The 26,626-nt window shown below is 39.8% G+C and overlaps 1 protein-coding gene across 2 annotated transcripts; it reads left to right on the top strand.

Moving 5' to 3' along the window:
- The first annotated feature begins 1,822 nt into the window (after window positions 1-1,822).
- On the top strand, window positions 1,823-25,974 carry calcrl2 (calcitonin receptor-like 2). 2 transcript variants are annotated; one of them, XM_048178019.1, is made up of 13 exons: window positions 1,823-1,958; window positions 7,548-7,648; window positions 10,766-10,931; window positions 11,930-12,037; window positions 13,111-13,223; window positions 13,309-13,400; window positions 13,584-13,707; window positions 15,149-15,308; window positions 20,225-20,285; window positions 20,478-20,541; window positions 21,916-22,134; window positions 22,251-22,292; window positions 23,740-25,974. In XM_048178019.1, the coding sequence occupies exons 2-13, from the start codon at window positions 7,586-7,588 to the stop codon at window positions 24,010-24,012; spliced, it is 1,485 nt and encodes a 494-aa protein (XP_048033976.1). In that variant the 5' UTR covers window positions 1,823-1,958; window positions 7,548-7,585; the 3' UTR covers window positions 24,013-25,974. The 2 variants fall into 2 exon arrangements, with proteins under 2 accessions (XP_048033976.1, XP_048033977.1); XM_048178020.1 differs by lacking the exon at window positions 1,823-1,958 and adding an exon at window positions 2,353-3,331.
- The last annotated feature ends 652 nt before the right edge of the window (window positions 25,975-26,626 follow it).

Here is a 26,626-nt window from a genome sequence, read left to right as displayed (position 1 = left end):
CATGTTCATGGATGTGATTATTAACGTTACTGTAGTATGAAGCAGAGCAGGAGTGAGTGTTGTGGAGCTGGAGCGATTGATCAACACACGCCTCACGAGCAGCGGGACTTTTATTATGACACAGTCGCCGGCGCCGCTTCCGCTTTTCCGGTCATGAGTATGAGGTAACGCAGCTCTGTTTATCATATTAGATACATTTGAGAGTGTTGAAAATGTAGTGATGGGCAGATCGAGGCTTCATGAAACACTGAAGCAGTTGAATCAAATGTGCCGTAATGATTCGAGGCTTCGAAACAATCTGACACTCGTCTCCACGGTGACCCCTAGTGGTCAGAACAGTGCAAATGCAACAAAACTCAGCCCAAACATGCATTAAAAATACCCTTTAACAAATGTATTTAACAAAAGTTTTATTTAAAGTAAAATCAATTAAATGGAATTAACTAATCATCTAATAAGATTAAATATAGAGTGTCTGTATAATATGTGTTCTTTTATCAATTTTCAATGCGTGTTTCTCTGTTCCATGGCTCAAGCTAAACAGGCCAATAAGAGATTAATAACTACCATTATTAATTTTAATTATTCTAATGTATAATCAAAGCATCTTCAAATGTATAAAACTGATCGGAGATCAAGTAAAACCATAGGGTAAAGCCCTGGACACTTGTTCAACAGTTCTCAGTGAATCTGCATGATTCATGGGTTCACTTTATCATCGCCCTCTACTGGTGAACCATTGAAATTTCAAGCTGTTTTGAAATGTTTCGAAACAGTAATGACGTAATGAAGCCTCATTTACTAAAATCACGTGACTTTAGCAGTTTGATACACGCTCCGAATCACTGATTCGAAACAAAAGATTCAAGAAGCTTCGGAGCTTCATGAAGCAGTGTTTCGAAATCGGCCATCAGTGTGAAAATGATGTTATAACGTTACTCTGTGCGTTCACTCGGCGGCTGCTGTGAGACACTGTTACACACTGCAGTAAGATAAGTAATCGATTTTACAATATCATATTAAATACTGGATGACTTGTGTTGATAAATATCATGCAATTAATTTTAAAACGTATTGTATGATGGAGAAAATGCTGTATTACTGTTACTAAAAATAAAGCTGCATCTGATTATGCTATGTTAGCTACTTCACAAAATAGTGTTTTTCTCTGAGCCATGGTAAAGCATGGTACTCGCAAAAAAATTTGTTGAGGTATATAACAACAATTAGTTTTCTGTCTATAAATATATCAAAACAGTTGTTCCCTTGTCTATTAAAACATGTAAATATTAAAGCGTCTTTGGTGTTTCCATGGTTTCTACAAAATAAAACCGGAAACCGAGGGTAACGCGGGTATGACGTCATTGACAGGCGACTCCTCACACGTCCCGGAGCCTTGATTAATTGCAATTTTCTCACGATTTACAAATAGTTGAAAACATTTGGGATATTGTAAGTACTCAAGTGAACAAAATATATAACACTGGCCTAGTGGATATTTTACTGCAAACAGTATTGCACCTTTAACGATGTCTTTAATACCTTTTGCTGTCTATATACCTCTCGGATTTCATCAAAAATATCTTAATTTGTGTTCTGAAGATAAACGACATGAGAGTGAGTAATTAATGACAAATTTCAGATTTGGGTTAACTAACCCTGTAAGTCTGTACTAATGGGGAGTGTCCGTGTTCTGTCAGCAGGTGGCGGTGTTTCTCTACTGCAGAGACGCTCATATACTCCCACAGTTAGATTCAAACAATCTATTAAACTGTAATAAATGAAATAACTGATATTAATTATTTAGTAAATAAAATATAATATCAATAAGTGATTGTATTTACTGCTCTATATCAGTATAGGGGTGGAGATGGACCGCCTCTATTAAGATCATCAGACGCTCATGAGGACCAAACACACACACACACGAACCCCGACGAGCCTCACACACCAGAACGGTACGAAACTCCACTGCTTTCATTGTTTTATACTTATTATGGTATTTTCTCTGTATGTTCTTGATAGTGTTGTATTGTAAGCGTAGTAACTTTGGAATCAGTAATGAAATGTGCTTGATCTGTCAGTGTTTGTATATTTTAATGTTAACTTAACGTGATGAATGCATTTTGCAATTGCTACATATGGTAATGTTTTTACATAAAAGGTCAGTTTTTACGTAAAAGTTAGTGTGTGTGTGTATGTGTATATATATATATATATATATATATATATATATATATATATATATATATATATATAGTGTGTGTGTGTGTGTTTATTGTTTTTTGGCCATATACCATTTAAATATCATGGTATATGAATATCTAATCATTCAGTATGATGTTTTACTATCTGTTATCATCACTGTATATCAGTACTTTTGTGAAAGAATGAAGGAAATATGTTTAAAATGCAGAATCAGAGGCTCTTTCAGACCAGAAATACAGCGGAAGTTGTGACAAATGCAAAAGTGTGCAGTCTACAAAATAATTAATAGTGTTCAGTCAGGCTGTGAATGTGTTGAGGGGTTTGTAGTGAACCTCTCACCCATGTCCACTTTCAAGGGCACTAAAGAGGCGTCACAGGTGTCGTAGGGCGCTGTGCCCGCCCTGCACTACTGGGACATGTTGCCCTGCCAGGCAGCTGTTTGGTGTATTAATAGGGTCTGTTTTCTGCTCATGTGTTTTACACCGTCGCTTTCACAACCTCCAGCTGAACTCTTTCTGTGTGTTTAGTTTGTGGCTGTACTGTAACCAACTAGATTTTGGTATTTTCTGAAGAGGTGAGACAATGCAGTGTGGTTTCTGAGGTGTTTTTTGTGTAATTCTAGTCTTGCATAACGTTTTATCTTGATACTTGTGTCCAAAATCTACTATATAGAAATCATTTTAAGTCATCACAGGCATGTTTCTGATTACGCTGCCTTCTTTTGGCCAAATTTGAAGGCAGTATTACACATTGCTTCACATATTCCCATAATACACTGCAACAAGCTCGGTGAAAATGACAAATGTTGAAAATGCATTTTAATTCTAATCATTTATTCTGAAAATTCAGAGTTTAATTACTATGTGATAGAATGTATGTTGTGATTATAAATAGAATTCAGAAACTAGGATTTGGAACAGAACCTCTGTCCGATTTAGATTTGCGCTGTATTTTGAGTTTTCCAGATGTTTTTCCTCGGCTGCTGATCTCCATATAGGGAGATTTCACCATCTCAACAGGTCTCTCGTTTGGCTCAACAGATCACAGTCCCATAGCCAAAGCCATGGAGAATCAGGAGGGATGACCAGTGCAATTTAGACGCTAGACAGAATCTACTTGATCAGTAAATAATACCCACCCAGAACACCTTGGAAATGTGCTTATAGCCACTCAAAACACTCTGACAACCACTTACAACACCCTGATAATGCCCTTGCAACCACTCAAAACATCCGGACTATGCCCTAGCAACCATCCAGAACACCCTGGCAATGCACTAGTAACCAAACAGAACACCCTGGCAACGCCCTAGCAACCACCCAGAACAACTTGGAAATGCTCTTATAGCCACTCAAAACACCCTGACAACACTCTAACAACCACCGAGACCACCCTGACAATGCCCTAGCAACCAATCAGAACATTTTAGCAAACATCCAGAACATCCTGGCAATGCCCTAGTAACCACTTAGAACACCCTGATAATGCTCTAACAACCACCCAGATCACACTAGCAAAATGCCTTAGCAACCAACCAGAATACCCTAGCAACCACCCAGAACACCTTGGCAATGTGCCTAAAGCCACGTCAAACACCCTGACAACACTCTAGCAACCACCCATGAGCTTCTAGCAACCAGCCAGAACACCCTGGCAATGCACTAGTAACCACCCAGAACACCATGATAATGCCCTAGCAACCCCCCAGAACACCTTGGCAATTTGCCTAAAGCCACTCAAAACACCCTCACAACACTCTAACAACCATGTAGACCACCCTGACAACCCTAGCAACCATCCAGAACATTCTAGCAACCACCCAGAACACCCTGGCAAAATGCTCTAGCAACCAATCAGAACATCCTGGTAAAATGCCCTAGCAACCACCGAGAACACTCTGGTAACGCCCTAGTAACCACTCAGAATACCCTGACAGTCACACAGAACACCCTGACAATCACACAGTATAACCTGGCACCACCCTGTCAACCATCCACAACATCTTGACAACGCCAACAGCTACCCAGAACACCTTGGCAACACCCTAGCAGCCACCCAGAAGACCCTATATCCTAGCAACCACCCAGGACACCCTGGTAACGCCTTAGCAACCACCCAGAACACCCTGACAATCACACAAATGCCCTGGCACCACTCTGTCAACCATCCACAACATCTTGACAATGCCAACAGCCACCCAGAACACCCTGGTAACGCCTTAGCAACCACCCAGAACACCTTGACAGTTACACAGTATGCCTTGGCACCACCCTGTCAACCGTCCACAACATCTTGACAACACCAACAACTACCCAGAACACCTTGTCAATACCCTAGCAACCATGCAGAAGACCCTATGTCCTAGCAACCACCCAAAACACCGTGGTAATGGCCTAGTAACCTCCCAGAACACCCTGACAATCACACAAATGCCCTGGCACCACTCTGTCAACCACCTACAACATCTTGACAATGCCAGCAGCCACCCAGAACACCATGGCAACACCATAGCAACCACCCACAACACCCTGACTATGTCCTAGCAACCACCCAGAACACTCTAGCAGTGCCCTAGCAACCACCCAGAACACCCTGACAATCACACATCCCCTGGCACCACCCTGTCAACCATCCACAACATCTTGACAATGCCAACAGCTACCCAGAACACCTTGGCAACACCCTAGCAGCCACCCAGAAGACCCTATATCCTAGCAACCACCCAGGACACCCTGGTAACGCCTTAGCAACCACCCAGAACACCCTGACAATCTCACAAATGCCCTGGCACCACTCTCAACCATCCACAACATCTTGACAATGCCAACAGCCACCCAGAACACCATGGCAACCACCCAGAACACCCTGGTAATGCCTTAGCAACCACCCAGAACACCTTGACAGTTACACAGTATGCCTTGGCACCACCCTGTCAACCATCCACAACATCTTGACAACGCCAACAACTACCCAGAATACCTTGTCAATACCCTAGCAACCATGCAGACGACCCTATGTCCTAGCAACCACCCAGAACACCCTGGTAACGCCCTAGTAACCACCCAGAACACCCTGACAATCACACAAATGCCCTGGCACCACTCTGTCAACCGCCTACAACATCTTGACAACACCAACAGCTACCCAGAACACCATGGCAACACCATAGCAACCACCCAGAACACCCTGACTATGCCCTAGCAACCACCCAGAACACTCTAGCAGTGCCCTAGTAACTACCCAGAACACCCTGACAGTCACACAGTATGCCCTGGCACCACCCTGTCAGCCATCCACAACATATTGACAATGACAACAGCCACCCAGAACACCCTGGTAACGCCTTAGCAACCACCCAGAACACCCTGACAGTCACACAGTATGCCCTGGCACCACCCTGTCAGCCATCCATAATATCTTGACAATGACAACAACCACCCAGAACACCATGGCAACACCATAGGTTCCCAGCAGTTACAGCAGTGAGTTTTGTACAGAAAAACACCATTCACATTTTTTTAAACTGAAACTCTAGTTTGTTTCATGTAGAAATAGTTTAAATAGTTTATATCTCAGGTACTGAAGGACAGTTAGTGTGTGTGTGTGTGTGTGTGTGTTGTCTACCCTCTCTCAGTGGTCTGGTTGTAGTTTTCTGGCTCTCCTCCAGTCATACACTGTTATTTTTGGACTCTGCAATAAGAAAATAAGAAAGCTAATTATGTTTCAGTAGAAAAGGACGTCAGCACACATATAAATGTAGATGATGTGCACGTGATCAGCTGTTTCTGTTCAGTTTTCCGTTCGGTTCTGTCAGAGAATGAAAATGATTGCCAGAGTTTCTCATGATTGCGTTTGATCACATTTTGGCAGCATCTTGGCTGTATGACGTGAACAGTATGTTCCTATTTTCTGGAAACTTCCTCTGGATTCCTGTTTGATACTGAGCGAACACACAGTTCGGACTGAAGTGGACGGTGAGGTGTTTCTGTCGGTTTTGTGCAGGTGCAACAATGGCTTATTTTTATCCTAATGTTACTGGTTGAGCAGGATGGAAACTCACAGACAGCACAGGAAATAAGGCCTCTCTTCTATTTCTGCTTCCTGCTGCCCCTCAGAACAGAAATAACCTTCTCCTTGAGGAACAAGACTGGAGTAAAGATGCTGAAAATTCAGCTTTGATCACAGGAATAAATTACACTTTACTATATATTCACATAGAAAACAGCTGATTTACATTGTAATAATATTTCAAAATTTTACTGTATTTTTAATCAAAATTAATGCAGACTTGGTGAGCAGAAGAGACTTTCAGAAAAATTTAAATGATTATTTATGGTATTGTTGCATTTATAAATGCAATAATTCATGTGATTTTACAACAGTATGATTCATCTATAAGTGTGGTAAAAATCGCAGTAACTCGTGGTTTATTGCTGTAATTAAAGATCCTGTGGTTGTTTCTCATGTCAGCGGAGCCTCTCGTGATCGTGACCTTTGACCTTTGACCTTAAACTCTAGATCTACATAGAGAGCTCATGGGAAAGACATTCTGCACGATCTTTACAAACACTCACACACACACACACACGCACACACACACACACACACAGACAGCGCTCATTTCTGCCCCGTGAGATGCTGCAGAAACTCTATCAACAGGAAATAAAACACTTCCCCAGAGCCCAAAAAACACACACGCACTGACTGTACACACATCTTTTAATCTCATAGTTTGATTTGTCTAGTAGTTTGACGCACGATTATTAGAGAAAAACAGTTGTTAATAATCACATCCCACGTGTTTCCTTTCTTTCACTGCAAACACAATCAAACTGGAGAAACTTACGTGATTGTTAAGACTGAGAAAGAAGTTCAGTCAGATGGGTTAAAGATATGAATGAAGTTGATTTATAAATATGTTATGCCACCACTGAGGTGTGTGATATATATATATATATATATATATATATATATATATATATATATATATATATATATATATATATATATATATATATATATATATGGGTTGATGGTGTTGTGGAAGCTGCATTTAACGGTCTGTCCTGTAAAGCTGCAGCCAAAGGCCTTCGACCTCTGTGTTTATAGACTGTGGGCGACATCCTCTCAGAAAATAAACAAGTGTGTTCTCATGAACATCCCAGTGAAGATACATGCAGAGTGTTCAACAGACTTTAAAGCATTGACTGGTCTGGAGCCAAAAAATATATATATGATGTTTTCTCAAAACACAAATATTATTTATTGTTGTTTTATGTTCGCAGCACCAAAGAAGCAATATTAAGTTCTAAAATGCAAATGTTTGTCTTTCACTCAAGACACAGATGCTCTTTAGCGCCCCCTCTCTGAGTGGCAGATGTGCGTCATGACAAGAAACCCGTCACTCCTGCTGCTGGTCATTCTTCTGCTGGACACCGAAGTGCGTGAACTAACATTGAGCAATATATTTCTACAGCATTTATTCATCTGTGGGTTTTTTTCAGTTCTATTTTTATTAAATATTGTTCTAAAATCCAAAACAGGACAATTTAAATAAAAAATGCACCGATATATCGGCCAATAATCGGTATCGGCCGATAAAAGCAATTATTCTCAATTATTTAAAAACAGCCAATGATCAGGGACAATTATATCCTGTCAATCAAAAGGGCGTGGAAAACATGTCAGACTGTGACTCATACTGTGTGCAAAGAAAATCTCTTGTGTTGATACTTCAAATACTTCAAATTTTGTCCATTTTATAACAAAATTAAAACAATAAAAGGCATTTTGACTCTTAAATGTGACTTGACAGATCGCTGTAGCCCGAGTATTTTTTTCTTTTTTACTACTAGTTGTAGCATTAAGTAAACATGCATGAACATCAGAAGGAATGTTGAAAGATTCAGTACAACTTTAAAGTAGGGTTGGGCATCTAAGGTATAATGCCGATCCGATACGCATCTCGAAACAAAGTATCCGATCCGATATATTAACGATACATGTGTGGCATTTTGCGATGCAATACGATACGATTCACACCCATATCACGATACGATGCGATAATTCAGCACTAGCTAATTAGATCAAGTTTATGTGGTGATGTGAAAGAGGATGCGGTGCCATTTGAATTAGTTTGATTATTTATTAACCAATACTTTTTTACAAACTGGCTTTTCAAGTGAGATATCAGATTAGTCATACTGCCCGTGTATTTTACAGATGCGCGGCACATTTTACAAATTGCTTCTGTCTTGTCAAGTCGTCCGTCTTTCTTGTAAAATCCATAGTGTTCCCAAACTTTAGATTTAAAATTCAGTGGAGGATAAATTATCTCGGCGTCCGACATGTTTGTTTTGCTTACTCCTCGCGCTTCCTGACAACTACCTTTGGGCGCATGTGTACACACATCCGCAAGTCCGTTGCTTAGGCCTACTTTATGTAGGTCAATTCAATTATGCGCAAAAAACAGGTTGACAACACTTGTTAATAAATAAAGAAATACATTCTGCATTAAAAGGATAAGCTGTATCTCGGAAAAACCGATGCATCTCGATTTGCTTCCAAAATTTCATTCATCCTCTGCTGCTCTACTGATGCACTCGCATTGTGCACGCGCATGACCGCGTATCGATACATATGGGTTAATCTTCCCATCCCTACTTTAAAGATTTTTTGGGGCGTTTTTTGCCTTTATTATGATAGGACAGTAAGCCAGAAGGGGGACTAGATCGGGAAAGGTCTGCGAGCTGGGAGTCGAACTCGGGTCGCCTGAAATGCAACAGCGCTGTATGTCGGTGCTGCCCACGAGGCTATCGGCACAGACTGATACAGAACAACTTTTAAGACTTATTTTTGCCTTTATTATGATTGGACAGTAAGCAGACAGGAAGCAAAGTGGGATAGAGAGAGGGGGACGGGATTGGGAAAGGTCTGCGAGCCAGGACTCGAACTCTGGTCGCCTGAAGCGCAATGACGCTGTATGTCGGTGCTGCCCACGAGGCTACCGGCACAGACTGATACAGAACAACTTTTAAGACTTATTTTTGCCTTTATTATGATAGGACAGTAAGCCAGTAGGGGGACTAGATCGGGAAAGGTCTGCGAGCTGGGAGTCGAACTCTGGTCGCCTGAAGCGCAATGACGCTATATGTCGGTGCTGCCCACAAGGCTATCGGCACAGACTGATACAGAACAACTTTTAAGACTTATTTTTGCCTTTATTATGATAGGACAGTAAGCCAGTAGGGGGACTAGATCGGGAAAGGTCTGCGAGCTGGGAGTCGTACTCGGGTCGCCTGAAGTGCAATGGCGCTGTATGTCGGTGCTGCCCACGAGGCTATCGGCACAGACTGATACAGAACAACTTTTAAGACTTATTTTTGCCTTTATTATGATAGGACAGTAAGCCAGTAGGGGGACTAGATCGGGAAAGGTCTGCGAGCTGGGAGTCGAACTCTGGTCGCCTGAAGCGCAATGACGCTATATGTCGGTGCTGCCCACAAGGCTATCGGCACAGACTGATACAGAACAACTTTTAAGACTTATTTTTGCCTTTATTATGATAGGACAGTAAGCCAGAAGGGGGACTGGATCGGGAAAGGTCTGCGAGCTGGGAGTCGAACTCGGGTCGCCTGAAATGCAACAGCGCTGTATGTCGGTGCTGCCCACGAGGATATCGGCACAGACTGATACAGAACAACTTTTAAGACTTATTTTTGCCTTTATTATGATTGGACAGTAAGCCAGAAGGGGGACTGGATCGGGAAAGGTCTGCGAGCTGGGAGTCGTACTCGGGTCGCCTGAAATGCAACAGCGCTGTATGTCGGTGCTGCCCACGAGGCTATCGGCACAGACTGATACAGAACAACTTTTAAGACTTATTTTTGCCTTTATTATGATTGGACAGTAAACAGACAGGAAGCAAAGTGGGATAGAGAGAGGGGGACGGGATTGGGAAAGGTCTGCGAGCTGGGACTCGAACTCTGGTCGCCTGAAGCGCAATGACGCTATATGTCGGTGCTGCCCACAAGGCTACCGGCACAAACTGATACAGAACAACTTACTGAAATGAATGAATATAATCAATCAATCAGTGTTTCGACCGCGGGAAGAGAAAACAGCTTGTGAACAATATGTTACTTAACATTACATTTACCTCAGGAAAATCAAACTATCGGTATCGGCAGATATCATTCTGAATAATCGGCTATCGGTATTGGCGGAGAAATTTAGTATCGTGCATCTTTAATAAAAAATACAATAAATTACTTAACATGAGAAAATTATTTTATCGCTACAGTATCAGTTATTGTTAAAAAGTCATTGTTTTCAACATTTCACATCATCCACATATAATTTAAATTCCACATTAATCTTTGTTAATGTTAGTTAACTTAAAATTGTACTTTTTTTGTTTGTTCATGTTAGTTTAAAAAATGTATGTGTAAATCTTGAAATTAAGATTAATAAATGCTGTAGAGTTAACAAATGAAACCTCATTGTGAAGTATTATGTCTAATATTCCTCTTAACGAAATGGTTGAATATGAGCACAGGTGTGTCTCTGCGATGATGTGCTCATAGAGGCGGGGATGTCAGAAGAGGAGGTGACCGATATCCCAGCATCCTCTTCTGATCTGAAGGTATCCCGTGAGCAGATCCTCGCCGCCCAGTTCGAGTGTTACCTCAAAATAATGGACGAGCCTCCACGCAGCGATCCGGGTGAGAGACGCTCCGATACTCCACTTGTGTTGAGCTGAAAAACACATAAATTAAGGACAGTAATAAAAGACAATTAGCAAAATTAACTAAAAATGTTAAAATGGATAGAATTAAGGAATCAGTGAATAAAAGCTGAGAATAATATGACAGAGCAATAATAATCTTTAAAACATTTCTGAAGAACTAAAGATTAAGGTGCTTTAGCTGTGCAAAACTTGTCTAAAAGATGCAAGGATTTGGGGAGTGGCCCTAGCAACCACCCAGAACACCCTAGCAACTGCATAGCAACACACTAACAACATTCTAGAGTCATTTTAAAGTCAATTCCTCAGATTTTTCTTTAGATAATGTTAATGTTTGGTGCTAATGGATTCATGTCATGATCGTTCAATCTTATAGAGGGACTTTGAGGAAGTTTATAATGGTTGTATAATGAACATAAATAGAAATTAGTGTGTAATTGTGTTTCTCTAATTGAATTACTGTCTCTTCATGGCTTGTAGCTCTTGCTGGTGTGGAGGAGGTAAAACTCCACTGCAGTAAGAGGATGAAAGACAGGAAGTGATTTTGTCTGAGTTTGTTTCCTATGGTTGAACACATGAGAGTTTGAAGGAAACACTTACTCTCGCGCTTTATATTCAAGTGCTTCTGCGTCTCTTTGCTTATATATATATATATATATATATAAATAACAAATATTAAGCACATAACTAAAACTTAAACTTAAAGTTTAAACTGAAAATATAACAATAAAAGCTAAATTAAAATATATAGTGTAGTGGTAAATAATAATACTAATACTTGCCATAAACTTAATTCAAGATTTATTATCTGAAAATAAGTCAAATTTATGTAGTTTTAATGATAAAATAACTTTACATTGCTGGCTAAATAAAAAAAATGTTCAAACTTGAGTTCAAAAAGAAGCTTTTAGCTCTAGCATGAATGTCTGTTTGTGTAAGTTAATAAAGTGTGTGTATGTGTGTCGCCCCCTGCAGGCCCGTACTGTAATCGCACGTGGGATGGGTGGCTCTGCTGGGGAGACTCCGCCCCTGGCACTGCCGTCCAGCTCTGCCCCACCTACTTCCACGATTTTGATCCAGCTGGTGAGCTGATGATCTCTCCACTCACAATAATGCAAACGCGCCTCTTTATGGCACAAATAACTTGAAAAAGTCATAATTACCAATATCACATCATATGTACTGTTCAAATGTTTGGGGTCGGTAAGATTTTTTAAGGGTTTTTAATATATGAAACTTTTTCGCTTCCTTTAGTTAGTCTTAAGTAAAATTATAAATGTCTTTACTGTCACTTTTAATGCATCCTTGATGAATAAGACTATTAATCTCTTTCAGAAATATTCATACTGACCCCAAACTTTTAAACGGTAGTGTATGTTATTCCATAATTTATTATAAATACCAGTAACAACATACATTCCAAAAGTTCCAAAAGTCTGAGACCAATCTTTTATTTCCTTATTTTTTTGTCATATAAACCTAGAAAGATTCAAGATTTTGAATTTAAAAAAGGCTGTATATTATACAATTTTTCCATAATATAAATTTGACATTGTGACAAAACTACAGCTCGATTTTAAGTGACACAATAAAAATATTCTGTTTTTTTTTTTTTTACTCACATCTCTTAAGTTCTTCGCTGATATAGAGTTTCTTTCGTCTTTTTAATTCAATCAATCATACTGTGTTTAAGAGCAAAACTATATTGTAATTAAAATGATTTCAAATGCAAAGCCTTTTTAAGGCAGTTTTAATTAAAAAAATAAAGCTTCATTGTGATTGAAATGACGTCACAAACAGTGTTGGGGAAAGTTACTTTTAAAAGTAATGCGTTACAATATTGCGTTACTCCCTAAAAAAGTAACTAATTGCGTTACTTAGTTACTTTTTAAGTAAAGTAATGCATTACGTTACTTTTGCGTTACTTTTCTCACCTGAGCAGGACTTGTGTTTTTTAATAATAAAAAAAAACTTGTGTTACTTATTTGAAAAAGTAACTCAGATATTTTCTCGTAAATTTAAAAGCAATTCGTTACTTTAAAAAAGTAATCTGATTACATAACTTGCGCTACATGTAATGCATTACCCCCAACACTGGCCACAACTACAGGCACACAAACACACGCCTTTTCACATTTTGCCTTTTGTTCATTCAGAAAAAGTGACCAAAGTGTGTGACTCAGACGGTCAATGGTTTCGTCACCCGGAAAGCAACCGATTGTGGTCCAATTACACTCTGTGCACGGAGTACACTAAGCAGAAACTCAAGGTTAAGCCTCAGTTTCAATATCAATATCATTATTTCATAATCCTGTCTGTCTCTATAATATCTATGTCTCTGGTTTCTCCTGCAGCTTTCGTATGTGCTTTACTATCTGACTTTAGTGGGACACGTCCTCTCCATCATATCGCTCCTCATTTCCATATGCATCTTCTCCTACTTCAAGTATGTTAGAACAACAAACACAAACAACACTCATACCCAGATAGCAAAAATATGTGGGTTATTGATACTGTTTCCTATGCGATGACGTAAGCCAATCATAACAGTGGACATTTACTGACAAGCCTTAAAGGAGCCGCGCCTTAATATATCAACTAAAAGGCATGAATGAATGTGTTTGTGCAGGTGTTTGAGCTGTCAGCGAATCACTCTCCATAAAAACATGTTCACATCCTTCATCCTGAACTCGTTCGCCACCATCAGCTGGTTCTACTTCTTCATCGGCGAGCAGCAGACCATAACAGACTCTGTAAGTGCACACGCCTCACGTGTGTAAGAATTTGTAATCATATTGCATGGTTGTGCTTGGAGTTTTATTTGCGATGATAACGCAACGAAACATGCCAAATTGTGCGGCATAATTTTTGGCCAGGCTGTCGTGCAAAGAAATTATGAACACATGCAAAACGAGAGAGAACCAATGAAATATTAATAACCAACTATGCTTTTTCCTTTTCCTTGCATTTCTTTTGCATAGTAAAATAAAACCTGTAACTTTAGTTTGCACTTTAGTTTAATTTTAATTTTTTAATTTTTCAGATAAATACCTTAACCAAGTTTAGTGTTTTGTTCTTTAATCATATTTAAAATATTTTAAAAATATGAAATATTTGCCTCATATTTTGATCATTTAATGGAACTTGAAGGGTCATTAAAACATATATCCCCTCTGCCACTACTGTATGTATCACAAATAAGCTTTTAGTTTCATGGAAAAGTAAATATAGCCTAGATAATATAATATTTTGTAATAATTTTAACAATTTGAGAGGAAAAACATTACAAATATAATTTAGGCTATAAGTTTGTGCGTACTTAAAATATGAATACAATTTGTAATTAAAAAATGCCTGGATAATATTTTATAATCATTAGAATAGTTTAACAATTTGCTTTTGTACAGTGACACTATAAATATTAAAAAAAAAACACAAATTATTCAAGTTCACCATGACAAATTCTTTGTGTATGTAGAAATAATTGACTATTTATTTCAGTTATTTAATTTAGCTGCCTTTACAACCTAAAAAAATATTTTCCCTTAAACATTACAAATGACTTTTATGCATGAATAGATTGTTTGAGGACTCTTATTTTGAAGTTTATTTTAGTTCCTTTTGTTCCTGCTGTTTGACTTCCTGTGATTAGTTCCTGTTTTATTTGTTTCCATTAACGTGATATTTTCCCTCTAACCAGTTCAGCGGAAATCCCGCCCGGGAGCCGATTCTAAACATTTCATTGGCCATGTCAATTACAGTAACGATTGCCTACACCCAACTCTGGTCGCTAAACCTACCCGTCACTGTAACCTCAGCCAATGAAACTGGTTGCAGGGCAGGGATTTACGCTGAACCATTTGGGGGGAAAAAATCACGGTTTCCATTACTGCCTTGTTTGTTTCCATAGTTACTCTTGTTGGTCTCCATAGCAACTCATTACCCACACCTGTTCCTTGTTCCAGCCCTTGTTATCTTGTGTATATTTCCTGTGTTGTTTTTCTGGTGTTGTGTTTCTATAGCTGTTATGTGACTATATGCTGACTTCGCCGCATGACTGATACAGTAGATCCTTTATATGGGGGAAGTTTAAACTTTATATTTTAGGAAGAGGCCCCTCACAAGGGTATTGGCACATTTACAGTTCCTTTGGCATCAAAACACAATCAGCACATGTTGATCTTGTGTGTTCAGTCTCAGATCACCTGTAAGATCCTGGCGAGTCTCATGTACTACACCTTTTGCACCAATTATTTCTGGATGTTGTGTGAGGGGATCTACCTGCACAACCTTATCATTGTGGCCGTGTTTGTGGGCGAGCAGCAGCTGGGCTGGTACTACATCCTCGGCTGGGGTACGTACTGAACACAAGCCCTGAGTTAACAAGAATATATATATTAGTCATAATTTCCCCTGTGTTTACTGTTCTAGGACTTTTATTTTGAAGTGTATTTTCTGTTTCTACTGTTCCACTTCCTGTAGTTTGTTCCTGTTTGCCTTTTGGTGTGTATTTTGGTTGTATTTACGAGTTGAACGCACATGAACGCCACCACAAAGTCGTAAATATGAGTGGGAAGCCCCGATCTTTACGAGTCGGGGCCGTGTCAGTGAGAAACGTGGCGGAATACCAAAATATTTATCCGTATTTAGCAGTGACACTGACAGGCTTTTTATTTACAACAAAATGAGCTTATTCCCTGCACAAAATAACTCATAAATACTAACTTTCCAGGAGGACTTGAACGCAACATTTGTTCCCTTTCGAGGGAACTCGCACTGCGTCCAGGACACTTTGGGAACGCCTCAGCATGATTGCGTCTGATGCACGTGTGTCAACTAGCCAATGGCGAGAGTGAACATCACGGGCGGGTGACGTCACGACCAGGAAAGGATAAAAGCACATCCGGAAAGACCGGTCTTTAGCTTTTGTGCCTCAGCAAAGTGTTCTGTGTGAAAACTGTCTCTGTCTATTTATTGTTGTTTGTCCTCAAGCATTTCATATTATAGACAGGAGTTTATTGGCGAGCAATTAGCAACTTGAGTTGTGGGTGCTTCCCTGCCCTCGCTACTATTACATTGTGTTGTTTGTTTGAGAGCAGAGCATGCACGTCAGCTCTTGTATTGGTATCTGACAGTGTTCATTCATAAATTTCCCGATGTGATGCACTACCAGTGGTGTCAGGCTTCTGAGGGCAGCCCCCTGTGGGGTGGAGGGGTGTACACCTCGGTATACGGTGCCCGTACCACTTCATTGCCCTCACGGGACTGTTCTGCCAACCCTGTCAGCCTCGGTGCTTCGGGGTGCAGCGGTTTCCAGCGAGCTCATGACTCTGTGTTCTCACAATGCTGCGTCAGGCTCGCACCCTCTGAGGAGGGTCGAAAAGCAGTCAAATCGGTCGTTTCCTGCCATTGTGTTTCAGGTCACCAAAGTGGCTGCTCTAAGTATACCAGAGACCAGCCTTGAGAGACTGGTTCCCTTTGTGGATATTCTGGCAGAGTTGAGGCTTCTGCCAAACATATCTCAATGGGTCCTCCAGAGTATAGAGAAACGGTACAGAATCCAGTTCGGTTCTCATCCACCTCTATACAGTGGTGTGCTCTTCACATTAGACCATCCCAGGCAGGCACTGGTAATGGAACAGGAAGTAAACTCTTTAGCGAAAGGAGCTATAATACGGGTTCCTCCTCCCAGCAGAGAGTCAGGGTTTTTATGGCCGCTACTATTTTGTTCCAAAGGAGGATGGAGGGTTGCATCCTATATTAGATCTTCATCATTTGAATCATTTAGTCAGGAAACTCAGGTTCAAAATGTTGACGCTAAACCAGATCCGAGGACTGGTTTGTCACGATAGTTCTAAAGGATGCATACTTCCATGTCTCCATCCTTCCACAGCACAGGAAGCGAAGCATACCAATATTAGGTTCTTCCATTCGGTCTAGCTCTATCACCCCGCACGTTCACGAAATGCGTAGATGCAGCTCTATCCCCGCTCAGGCTGCAGGGCATACGCATTTTGAACTAATTAGATGACTGGCTAATTTTAGCGCAGTCAGAACAGATGGTCGGTTCGACATCGAGATGTCGTTCTCGCTCATATGAAAAAATTTGGGTTGAGGCTGAACGCCAAGAAGAGTGTGCTTTCTCCATTACAGAGAACCACCTTCCTGGGCGTGGTATGGGATTCAGTGATGCTGCGGGCCGTTCTGTTGCCCACTCGTATTGCTGCAACCTTTTCAGTCACACAGGAGATAAAACTAAACTCTACAACTGTTGGGTCTGATGGCAGCTGCGTCCAATGTGATACATTTTGGCCTGCTGTACATGAGACCCTTACAGTGGTGGCTCAGGACCAAAGAGTTTTCCCCGAGGGGAAACCACTTCGTATGATCAAGATCACATGGCGGTGTCTCTGCGCCTTGGTTATATGGAAGAAAAGTTGGTTCCTGTCCCAGGGCCCTGTGTTAGGAACTCAATGTCATTGAGTTACTCTCATGATAGACGCTTCTCTTACAGGCTGGGGAGCAGTAATGGAAGGCCGCTCAGCTCAATGGCTGTGGAGGAGTCATCATCTTTCGTGGCACATGAATTGCCTGGAGATGATGGCGGTCTTCAATGCATTGAAATGCTTCCTCTCAGACCTGAGAGGTCATCATGTGCTTGTCTGGACAAACAACACATCGATGGTCTCTTATACAAATCTACAAGAGTGTCTGAGTTCATGCCCACTATGCAAACTGGCGCACCAGATCCTCCTGTGGTCCCTGGGGAAGATACTCTCCTTGAGAGCAATCTGTATTCCAGGGACCCAGAATATAGGAGCAGACATCCTGTTGAGACAGGGGCTGAGGGCAAGGGAATGGGGACTTCACCCTGAGGCGGTGAAGCTCATATGGAAGATTTATGGCCAAGTGGAAGTGGATCTGTTTGCGTCTCAGGATACGACGCATTGTCCACTGTGGTTCTCTCACGCATCCAGCTCCTCTTGGACTGGATGGCAGGGTACAGACATGGCCGAGGCTACATGTGTACACTTTTCCCCCAATTGTTCTGCTCCCAGGAGTTCTGGAGAAAATTTGCCAGGAAGGGATAAGACTACTGCTAGTAGCGCCTTACTGGCCGAGTCGGATATGGTTCTCGGACCTTGTCTCTCCTCAACAGCTCTCCCTCTGAGATTCCGATCAGGAGGGACCTTCTGTCTCAGGCAGAGGGCATGATATTTCACCCCCGCCCAGAAGTGTGGAACTTGTGGGTTTGGCCTCTGAGGGGGCCAAACTCTTAGAATCTGGTCTCTCAACTGAGGTTGTGGAGACCATTCTTCATTCCAGAGCTCCTTCCACAAGGAAACGATATGCCCTGAAGTGTGATGTGCAACAGCTAGATCCAGTTAAAGGGTAAGTTCATCCAAAAATGAAAATTCTGTCATTTATTACTTACCCTCATGCCGTTCCACACCCGTAAGACCTTCGTTCATCTTCAGAACACAAATTAAGATATTTTAGTTGAAATCCGATGGCTCCGTGAGGCCTCCATAGGGAGCAATGACACTTTTGGCACTCCAAAAATATTCTCGTTGCTTTATAATATTAATAATGAACCACTGTACTCACATGAACCAATTTAAATATGTTTTTAGTACCTTTATGGATCTTGAGAGAGGAAGTGTCATTGCTCCCTATACAGGCCTCATGGAGCCATCGGATTTCAACTAAAATATCTTAATTTGTGTTCCAAAGATGAACGAAGGTCTTACGGGTGTGGAACGGCATGAGGGTAAGTAATAAATGACAGAATTTTCATTTTTGGGTGAACTAACCCTTTAACTGCCCAATTGGTACAGTACTAGAGTTCTTGCAAGATCGCTTTTCATCAGGGCTATCCTCATCCACCCTAAAGGTCTATAGGTATCAGCTTTTTCTGTATACCATGTCCCTGTGGATGGTCCCTGTGGATGGTACAACTGTGGGGAAGGACCCTTTGATGTATTGTTTCCTTCATGGCACCTTGAGGCTGAGGCCTGCAACACGCACTAGGGTTCCTGCTTGAGATTTGGCCATTGTGTTGGAAGGCTTTTCTGCAGCTCCATTTGAGCCACTTGATTCTGTCTCAGAAAATTTCTGATGTTAAAGACTGTTTTCCTCCTTGCTATTTCCTCCCTGAACAGAGCAGGAGACCTTCAGGCCCTATCTGTATCCCCTACGTGCCTTGAGTTTGCACCAGGGATGGTCAAAGCATTCCTTTATCCTAAACCGGACTATATACCTAAGGTTCTGACCAATATTCCACGGCCTATAGTGCTGCAAGCTTTCTGTCCTCCTCTGTTCTCAGATCCAGACCAGGAAAAATTGAATCTAGTGCAAGCACTGGACACCTATGTCCACAGAGCTGCCCTCTGGAGCTGGAGAACTTCAGATCAACTATTTATTTGTTTTGGACCGCATAATAGGGGTCTCCCTGCATCCAAACAAACGATTATCAAGTGAATAGTCGAGGCTATATCACTTGATTATGAGGTCTCTGGTCAGCAGTCTCCACTGTCTGTCAGAGCTCACTCTACTAGGAGTATGGCGGCCTTGTTGTCGGAGGTTTCCCTCAAGGAGGTCTGTGATGCGGCGGACTGGTCCTCGCCTCTCACGTTTGTGAGATATTATATCTTGATCTGGACGCAGCTCCAGGCTCATCAGTGCTCTCGTCTTAGTGTGCCACAGTTTCACACAGACAGGCATTTTGGAAGTATGGCATTTTGGTATATCGTTCCCAAAATGTCTTGGACGCAGCGCGAGTTCCCTCGAAAGGGAACGTTTCAGTTTATGACTATAACCATAGTTCCCTGAGAAGGGAACGAGACGCTGTGTCGCTTTGCCATACTTCCTGCATCCCTGTGACTGATTTGCTTCAGCTATTTAAGCTAAAGGCCAGTCTTTCTGGATGTGCTTTTATCCTTTCCTGGTCTTGATGGATGTTACGTTCACTCTCGGGATTGGCTAGTTGACACACGTGCATCAGACGCAATCACGCTGAGGCATTCCCAAAGCGTCCTGGACGCAGCGTCTCGTTCCCTTCACAGGGAACTATGGTTATAGTCATAACTTGAGACGTTTCCTTACTTACCCGTGTTTGTTCCCATAGTGATTATTTACCCACACCTGTCCCTTGTTAGCCCATTGTTATCTTGTGTAAAAAGAAAATACACTTTAAAATAAAAGTCCTAGAACACACAAAACACAGTAATCGTGACACACACACAGTGACGTAGTGAGTTATTCCTACAGGTTTCCCAGTGATCCCTGCTGTAACGCAGGCTGTGGCGCGTCTGCTCTTCCATGATGACAGGTAAACCTGAGATTTCACACTTGAAATTAAACTAAAAAAAAAAAATAAAAATTTTAATCCCAAAATGCCTAGCAACATATAAAAGGATAGTTCACCTAAAAATAAAAATTCTGTCATCATTTAGTCACCCTCAGGTTGTTTTAAACCTGTATGTTTAAATATTTAACCACAGCCACACTGTGTGTTTGACAGGTGTTGGACCATGAACACAAACCTGCTGTACATCATACACGGCCCGATACACGTCGCTCTGGTGGTGAGCTTCATCAACTTCATCTTCTCATCCACACCACAAAAATTATGTTCTTCCTGAGTATTTTTGTCTTGTTTTCAAATATCTAAACATCCTGAAATCAAGATACATTTACTTGGGGAGCAAAATTACTCAGTTCTCAAGACTTTATATATAGAGAGAAAGAGTGCACTCATATTACTTATGAATGGGAGAAATTGAAACGCGTAATATGGCGGAATAGCAATGTGTTAAATCATGTTAGCAACATGCTAATTAATGCTAACATGTTAAATCATGCTTGCTACAAGCTAATCATGCTAGCAAAAATGCTAAAACATGCTAACGTGTTAAATCATGCTAGCAACATGCTAAAACAAGCTAGCAACATGATAAAACATGCAAGCAACATGATAAATCATGCAAACATGTTAATTCATGCTAGCAACATATTAAAACATGTTAACAATGTGTTAAATTATGTTAGCAACATTCTAATCATGCTATCGAAATGATAAATCATGTTAGCAAACATGTTAAATCATGTTAGCAACGTGTTAAAACATATTAGCAACATGCTAGTAATGCCAACAACATGTTAAAAAATGCTAACAATGTGTTAAATCATGCTAGCAACATGTTAAAACATGTAGGTAATGCGTTAAATCATGTTAGTAAAATGTTAATCATGCTAGAAAAATGCTAAGACATGCTCACAATGTGTTAAATAATGCTAGCAAACATGTTAAAACATGCTAGCAATGTGTTAAATTTTCTGAGCTTGGTTTCAATAAAAGCTGTTTTTGGACTAACAAGGAAGTTTTGAGTTTTGAAACTTTCTGAAAATGTGATCTCTCAATTCATGACTCCTTTAAGAAAATATGACAGGTGCTGAGGGAATGAATTAAAATAAGAAATATGACATCAGCTTACATCTGGAGTTTTAGCTGTTTTAGCTTATTTTAAAGTATATTTTGTCTTATTTTAAATATTTTAAGGCCATCTTGAGGCCCCCTGGTTCAGAAAACATCACATACTGTGACATCGACACAAAGATTTTAAACCCGGAAGATGAAAATAGTGCAAAAAAAAAAATATTTAAATGAACAATTTTTCTCCTACAATTGAATCTAATGGATGGTAACATTGTCTTCCATGTTTCATGACCCTTTAAGTATTTTTCTGACCCCATTGACAGATATTTGTTCTTGTTTTAAGCATAAATTCACTTAATTTTGATACATGTTTTAGTAAATAGGACCTAATATCTGAAGTCATTTTGCTTCTCTTGATTTAAGGATGTTTGTACTGGAAAACAGGACAAAAGTACTGAGGAAGAACCTCATTTTCTGCAGTGAATCCCTCCATCTGTGTAAACTGATCACAGTTGTCTCTCAGGTGAACCTGTTCTTCCTCCTCAACATCGTGCGGGTGTTGATCACCAAACTGAGGGTCACCCACCAGACCGAGAGCAGCGTTTACATGAAAGTGGTTCGCGCCACCATCATCCTGGTTCCTCTTCTGGGAGCCCAGTTCATCCTGATGCCGCTGCAGCCCAGCGGACGCTTCTCTCTGGCCGTCTACGAGCTATTCATGAACATCTTTATGCATTACCAGGTAGAGAATCAAGCTAAGAATGGTTAAGGTTTATTTTATTTCAAGTAACTAAACTGTTTCTAATGGATTTAGTTTTAATAACAATAATAACCCAGTGTATTTTTGTGTCTCTGCAGGGTCTCCTGGTGGCTGTGATCTTCTGCTTCTGTAATGCAGAGGTATGACTTCCTGTTTAAACCTTAAACCTCATTAAGAAATACTCATTAATTAATCTCATTAATCTTTATTAAAGCGAACATGAACTTCTGAGGTTTGTACAGCTATCTACTTTAAAAGAAAGTATGCCATATTTAAACAGAGCGAATGTTTTGCATTCATGCATTAACCCAGATGAACACACACCATTAGAGAAAGTGTGCAGTACAGCATGGATCTGTGCGAGATGTGCTTTACTTGACCTTCCACTTCCAGCATTACGTATAAACTGAAATATCAACTGTGATTTTTCACTTTTTCCTTGAAATTATTTGATCAGAATTTTTACTTTTAGACATCTCTACACAAAATTGGATTCAGAATGCACAAAAACCATTTCTTCCTCCACATTTTTAGTTCCAAGACAGTAACTGGATGCTCACAGCTAAATTAAACATACAATGTAGTGATTTCATGCGCCAACGTCTAGTATTAGCGTGTGAAATTAGTGTATAAATCATTTATTGTTTCATATGCCATTTAAAATAAAAATTAGTATGCTGTATGCCTATAGAAGCCCATTTTCACATAAGAAAAAAAAGCGAAAGCCGAAATCATGACATATTAAGTCATAATTATGAGATAAAAAACAAAATTACAGTATGAGATAAAAGTCAAAATTATGAGATTAAAAAAATCGACATTATGAGCTTACAAAAGATCAAATTATGAGATAAATCAAAATTTTATAACATTAAAAAGTCCTAATTATGAGAATAAAAAGTCTAAATTATGAGATTAAACACCAAAATTATGAGCTAGACAAAATTATGACATTAAAAAAGATCAAATTATGAGATTAAAGTCTAAATTATGAGATAAAGTCAAAACTATGACATTAAAAAAGATGAAATTGTGAGATAAAAAGTCAAAATTATGACATACTAATTCATATTTATGAGATTAAAAAATCAAAATTATGACTTTACATATTATGATTTCGACTTTTTGTCATAATTTCCACTTTTTATATCATGATTTTGACTTTTAAATCTCATAATTGACTTTTTAAGTCATAATTATGACTTGGTATGTCATAATTTTAAATTAAGTCATAATTTCAACTTTTTAAGTCAGTTTCAATTTAGGCCATGTCGTAATTATGACTGCCGACTTTTCATCTCATAATTGACTATCTCATAATTTCTACATTCATCTCATAAATGTGACTTAGTACGTCATAATTACGACTTTTTATCCGGTAGCTATGGCTAAGTATGTCATAATTATGATTTACCAAAGCATGTTTTTTTTTTTCTGATGTTGCTGGATATTTTCTTATGTGTGGAAATGGGCTTTGATGGGATGCAGTACATACTGTGCAGAAAACAGTGAAACATTCTGGAAAAAAAAGAAAGAAAGAAAAGTGCATCAAAAATGAACTATTTGACGTATTTTCCCGTCCCGCAGGTGCAGTCGGCGCTGCGGCGTAAGTTTGCGCAGGATCGCGGTCAATGGATGCGACGGCGCCTGGTGACCAACGACTCTCATTGTAACTACCACACCAACTCCTCCATCACCGAGACCAGCCGCGTCACCATCGGCCTCGACAACGGCCCGTCCAACATGAGCGACGGGAAAACCGACGGCACCACGCTCGCGCTCAACGGCCAGAGCAACGGCAAACGCTGCTCCAGCGAAGAACCCGAGTTCGGCGAAGTGCTCGAGTCGTCTGAAATATGAACATCATCCAGCTGAAGATCCCGTTCAGATTTTCTGAAAAAAAAAAAAAAAAAAAACACACACACAAGTTATGAACATTATTTCTGAATGTCATCTGAACGTTCAAAACGTCCAGTTTTAAAAATGTTTTTTCTTGGTTATGCGAACGTTAAGGGAACGTTACATTTGATCGTTTTGCAAACATTATGGGAACGTTAGTTTTGAATGTTCTCTGTGCTAACATTATTAAAGACCAAATATCGTTGAATGAACGTTCCATTAATGTTACTGGAAGAACGTTTGTTCATAACTTTGAAAGAACCTTGCCTAATGGGGCGTTCACACCAGACGCAACTTGCGCGAATAAATCGTGCTGTTTGCAAGTAGTTGGACGCTTGAACATTTTGAGTTTACTCGCTTCATTTGCCCATGAAATTCACTTCACAACAGACAGGAATTCGCGTCATGAGAGGGGCTTCTGCCCCTTCTGCACACTTCCTCTGAATAAACACATCAACTCGTCAGCGGGAAAGTAGTTGTAAAATATGGCAAATAAGCTCAATTTGCTGGTTTTAGCTAGCTTGTAGTCTCAATATATATATGTGTGTATATATATATATATATATATATATATATATATATATATATATAGCGTTTTTTAAAACTTACCAGACCTCCTCACTCACTTTCTTCCGAGCAAGATCCTTTTTATTCCTGTTTAATCAATTCGCGCCGCCTCATTCACGCGAATAGCGTCTTTGCATTGACTTAACATGTAAATCACTCGCGCTTAATGCTTCATTCGCATCTGGTGTGAACGCACCATAAGTTCTGAGAACGTTCCCTGTTAGCTGGATATGCACTAATATCACCAACAACATCACATGTACATCTGTGATATGACGTATGACCACTAATGAAAGTTTTTTGTGTTTGTTATGGATTAATACGTTTTTTGGTGTTTTACTTGTACTTTTAAACACGTTGTATTTGTACATTTAAACACATCAGTCTGACTGTAAAGTTGCTTTTAGTGAGATTTAAGGCCCATTCACACCAAAAGCTATAACTATAAATATAAAGATATAATTTACTGTCCACACCACAGCTATAACGATATAGAGAAACGATATCGTTGGGATCAATTTTTTTTCCAGCTGTTAAACGATAAAACACTGACAGCCAATCAGAATCCGTTCTAATTCAAGGGTTCGCGCATTTAAAATGTCGGACGTCATTGCGGAGAAGTTAATCGCCGAGGTCCAGAAAAAGCCACGACTGTTTGACAAGTCAAATCCGCTTTTCAGGGATACTTTAAAGAAAATGGATATATGTCATACCCTCGGAATAAATGGTGAGAAATATTGATAAGGTCATTATGAAAGGCTAGCAAACTGTGTAACATAAAATTACCTCAGGAATCCAGCGCTAGTTTCGACAACATTGTCTTACTTCCTTTGAAGTTGCAGTGGAAAAGACGACGTTGTTTTTATTCCACTATATTGATTTCATCAGCTAAATTCACTGTCAGATCAGTTCAATTACAGTATCTCACTCGAAACATAGCGTGCTGAGGACATCTGCTGGTTAAAGCCGTGCAACTGCAACAAGAACAGCAAAAACATGTAGGCTACACTTTGAAACCGCAGCGCGTGATCTTACAATAAACAGACCGTTATCTTGGACGCAAATATTATCGTTCTTGGTGTAAACATGCCTTTATCTAGTCTAAACTGTTCACAGATTTATATTTCGATCTTAGGAATGTGCATGTGTTAATATGAAAAACCAATGCATATTAAAACGCACTGAATAGTTTGCTTGTTAAATGTTGTAAATAAGCTGTTATATAAGCACTTGTTTTCACTGAATGTATCTGCTTCATGAGCCCTTTGAGTTTTTATCATTGTTAAAGCCCTTAGGATGTCGTGTCACATTTGCTTTTTGTGGTTCTTAAACGCAAATAAAAAACATTCCATTTGACTTGTTAATATTATCACTATTTGTGTAATGGACGCGGTGAAACTCAATAAAGTACTTGCATTAGCTGTTGTAGGCCTGTATATGGGGGAATCTATAACATTCATTTTTTTTTAAATAATTAGTGTATGACTTTGTGGGCTTGTATGCTCTAAATGCAAAAGAATAGCAGAGATTAAATGACAATAAGGACACAGAGGAACGATATCATTGGAATCACTTTTATAGCGATTTTTTTATTGATGAATGATAAAAAAAAAAACATTGACAGCCAATCAGAATCCATCCTTCCATTTCCTGTCTTACAAATATTTTACCACTTATTTTCTTTCAAAGTTAGCTTGCTATTGCTTGCCTCTCTGAAATCGCCTACTCGACCTTTAAAGCTCCTGAGGAAGATTCACGGATCCTTAAATAAATGCAAACGTTTCATTTATTTATTTGAAAAGCGTTTTGGAAACTGAGTCATGTATAAAAGTGTATTGTTCATATGAATGAAGAATGAGTCGCACTGCTTTCCTGGAGTCAAAGGAATACACTTGTACACACAAAAATCCTGATCGTTTCCTTTCTGGCACTGCGAATAAACTACTGCGGATATTTTTGGCTCTGCGTTGCTGTAAGTCGTTAAAGCGTCTATTAAATACGTATAAGT

The sequence above is a fragment of the Megalobrama amblycephala genome, linkage group LG24, assembly GCF_018812025.1.
Source record: "Megalobrama amblycephala isolate DHTTF-2021 linkage group LG24, ASM1881202v1, whole genome shotgun sequence".
In the NCBI taxonomy this organism is placed as follows: Eukaryota; Metazoa; Chordata; class Actinopteri; order Cypriniformes; family Xenocyprididae; genus Megalobrama; species Megalobrama amblycephala.
Note: the sequence above shows the minus strand (reverse complement) of the source record. Positions and strands in the feature narration are given on the sequence as shown.

Coding starts and splice junctions, on each gene's coding strand:
- calcrl2 (XM_048178019.1), top strand. CDS start 7,586: ATGTGCGTCATGACAAGAAACCCGTCACTCCTGCTGCTGGTCATTCTT. Junction 12,038..13,110: donor CCACGATTTTGATCCAGCTG/GTGAGCTGATGA, acceptor TTGTTCATTCAG/AAAAAGTGACCAAAGTGTGT. Junction 22,293..23,739: donor TCTGCTTCTGTAATGCAGAG/GTATGACTTCCT, acceptor CCCGTCCCGCAG/GTGCAGTCGGCGCTGCGGCG.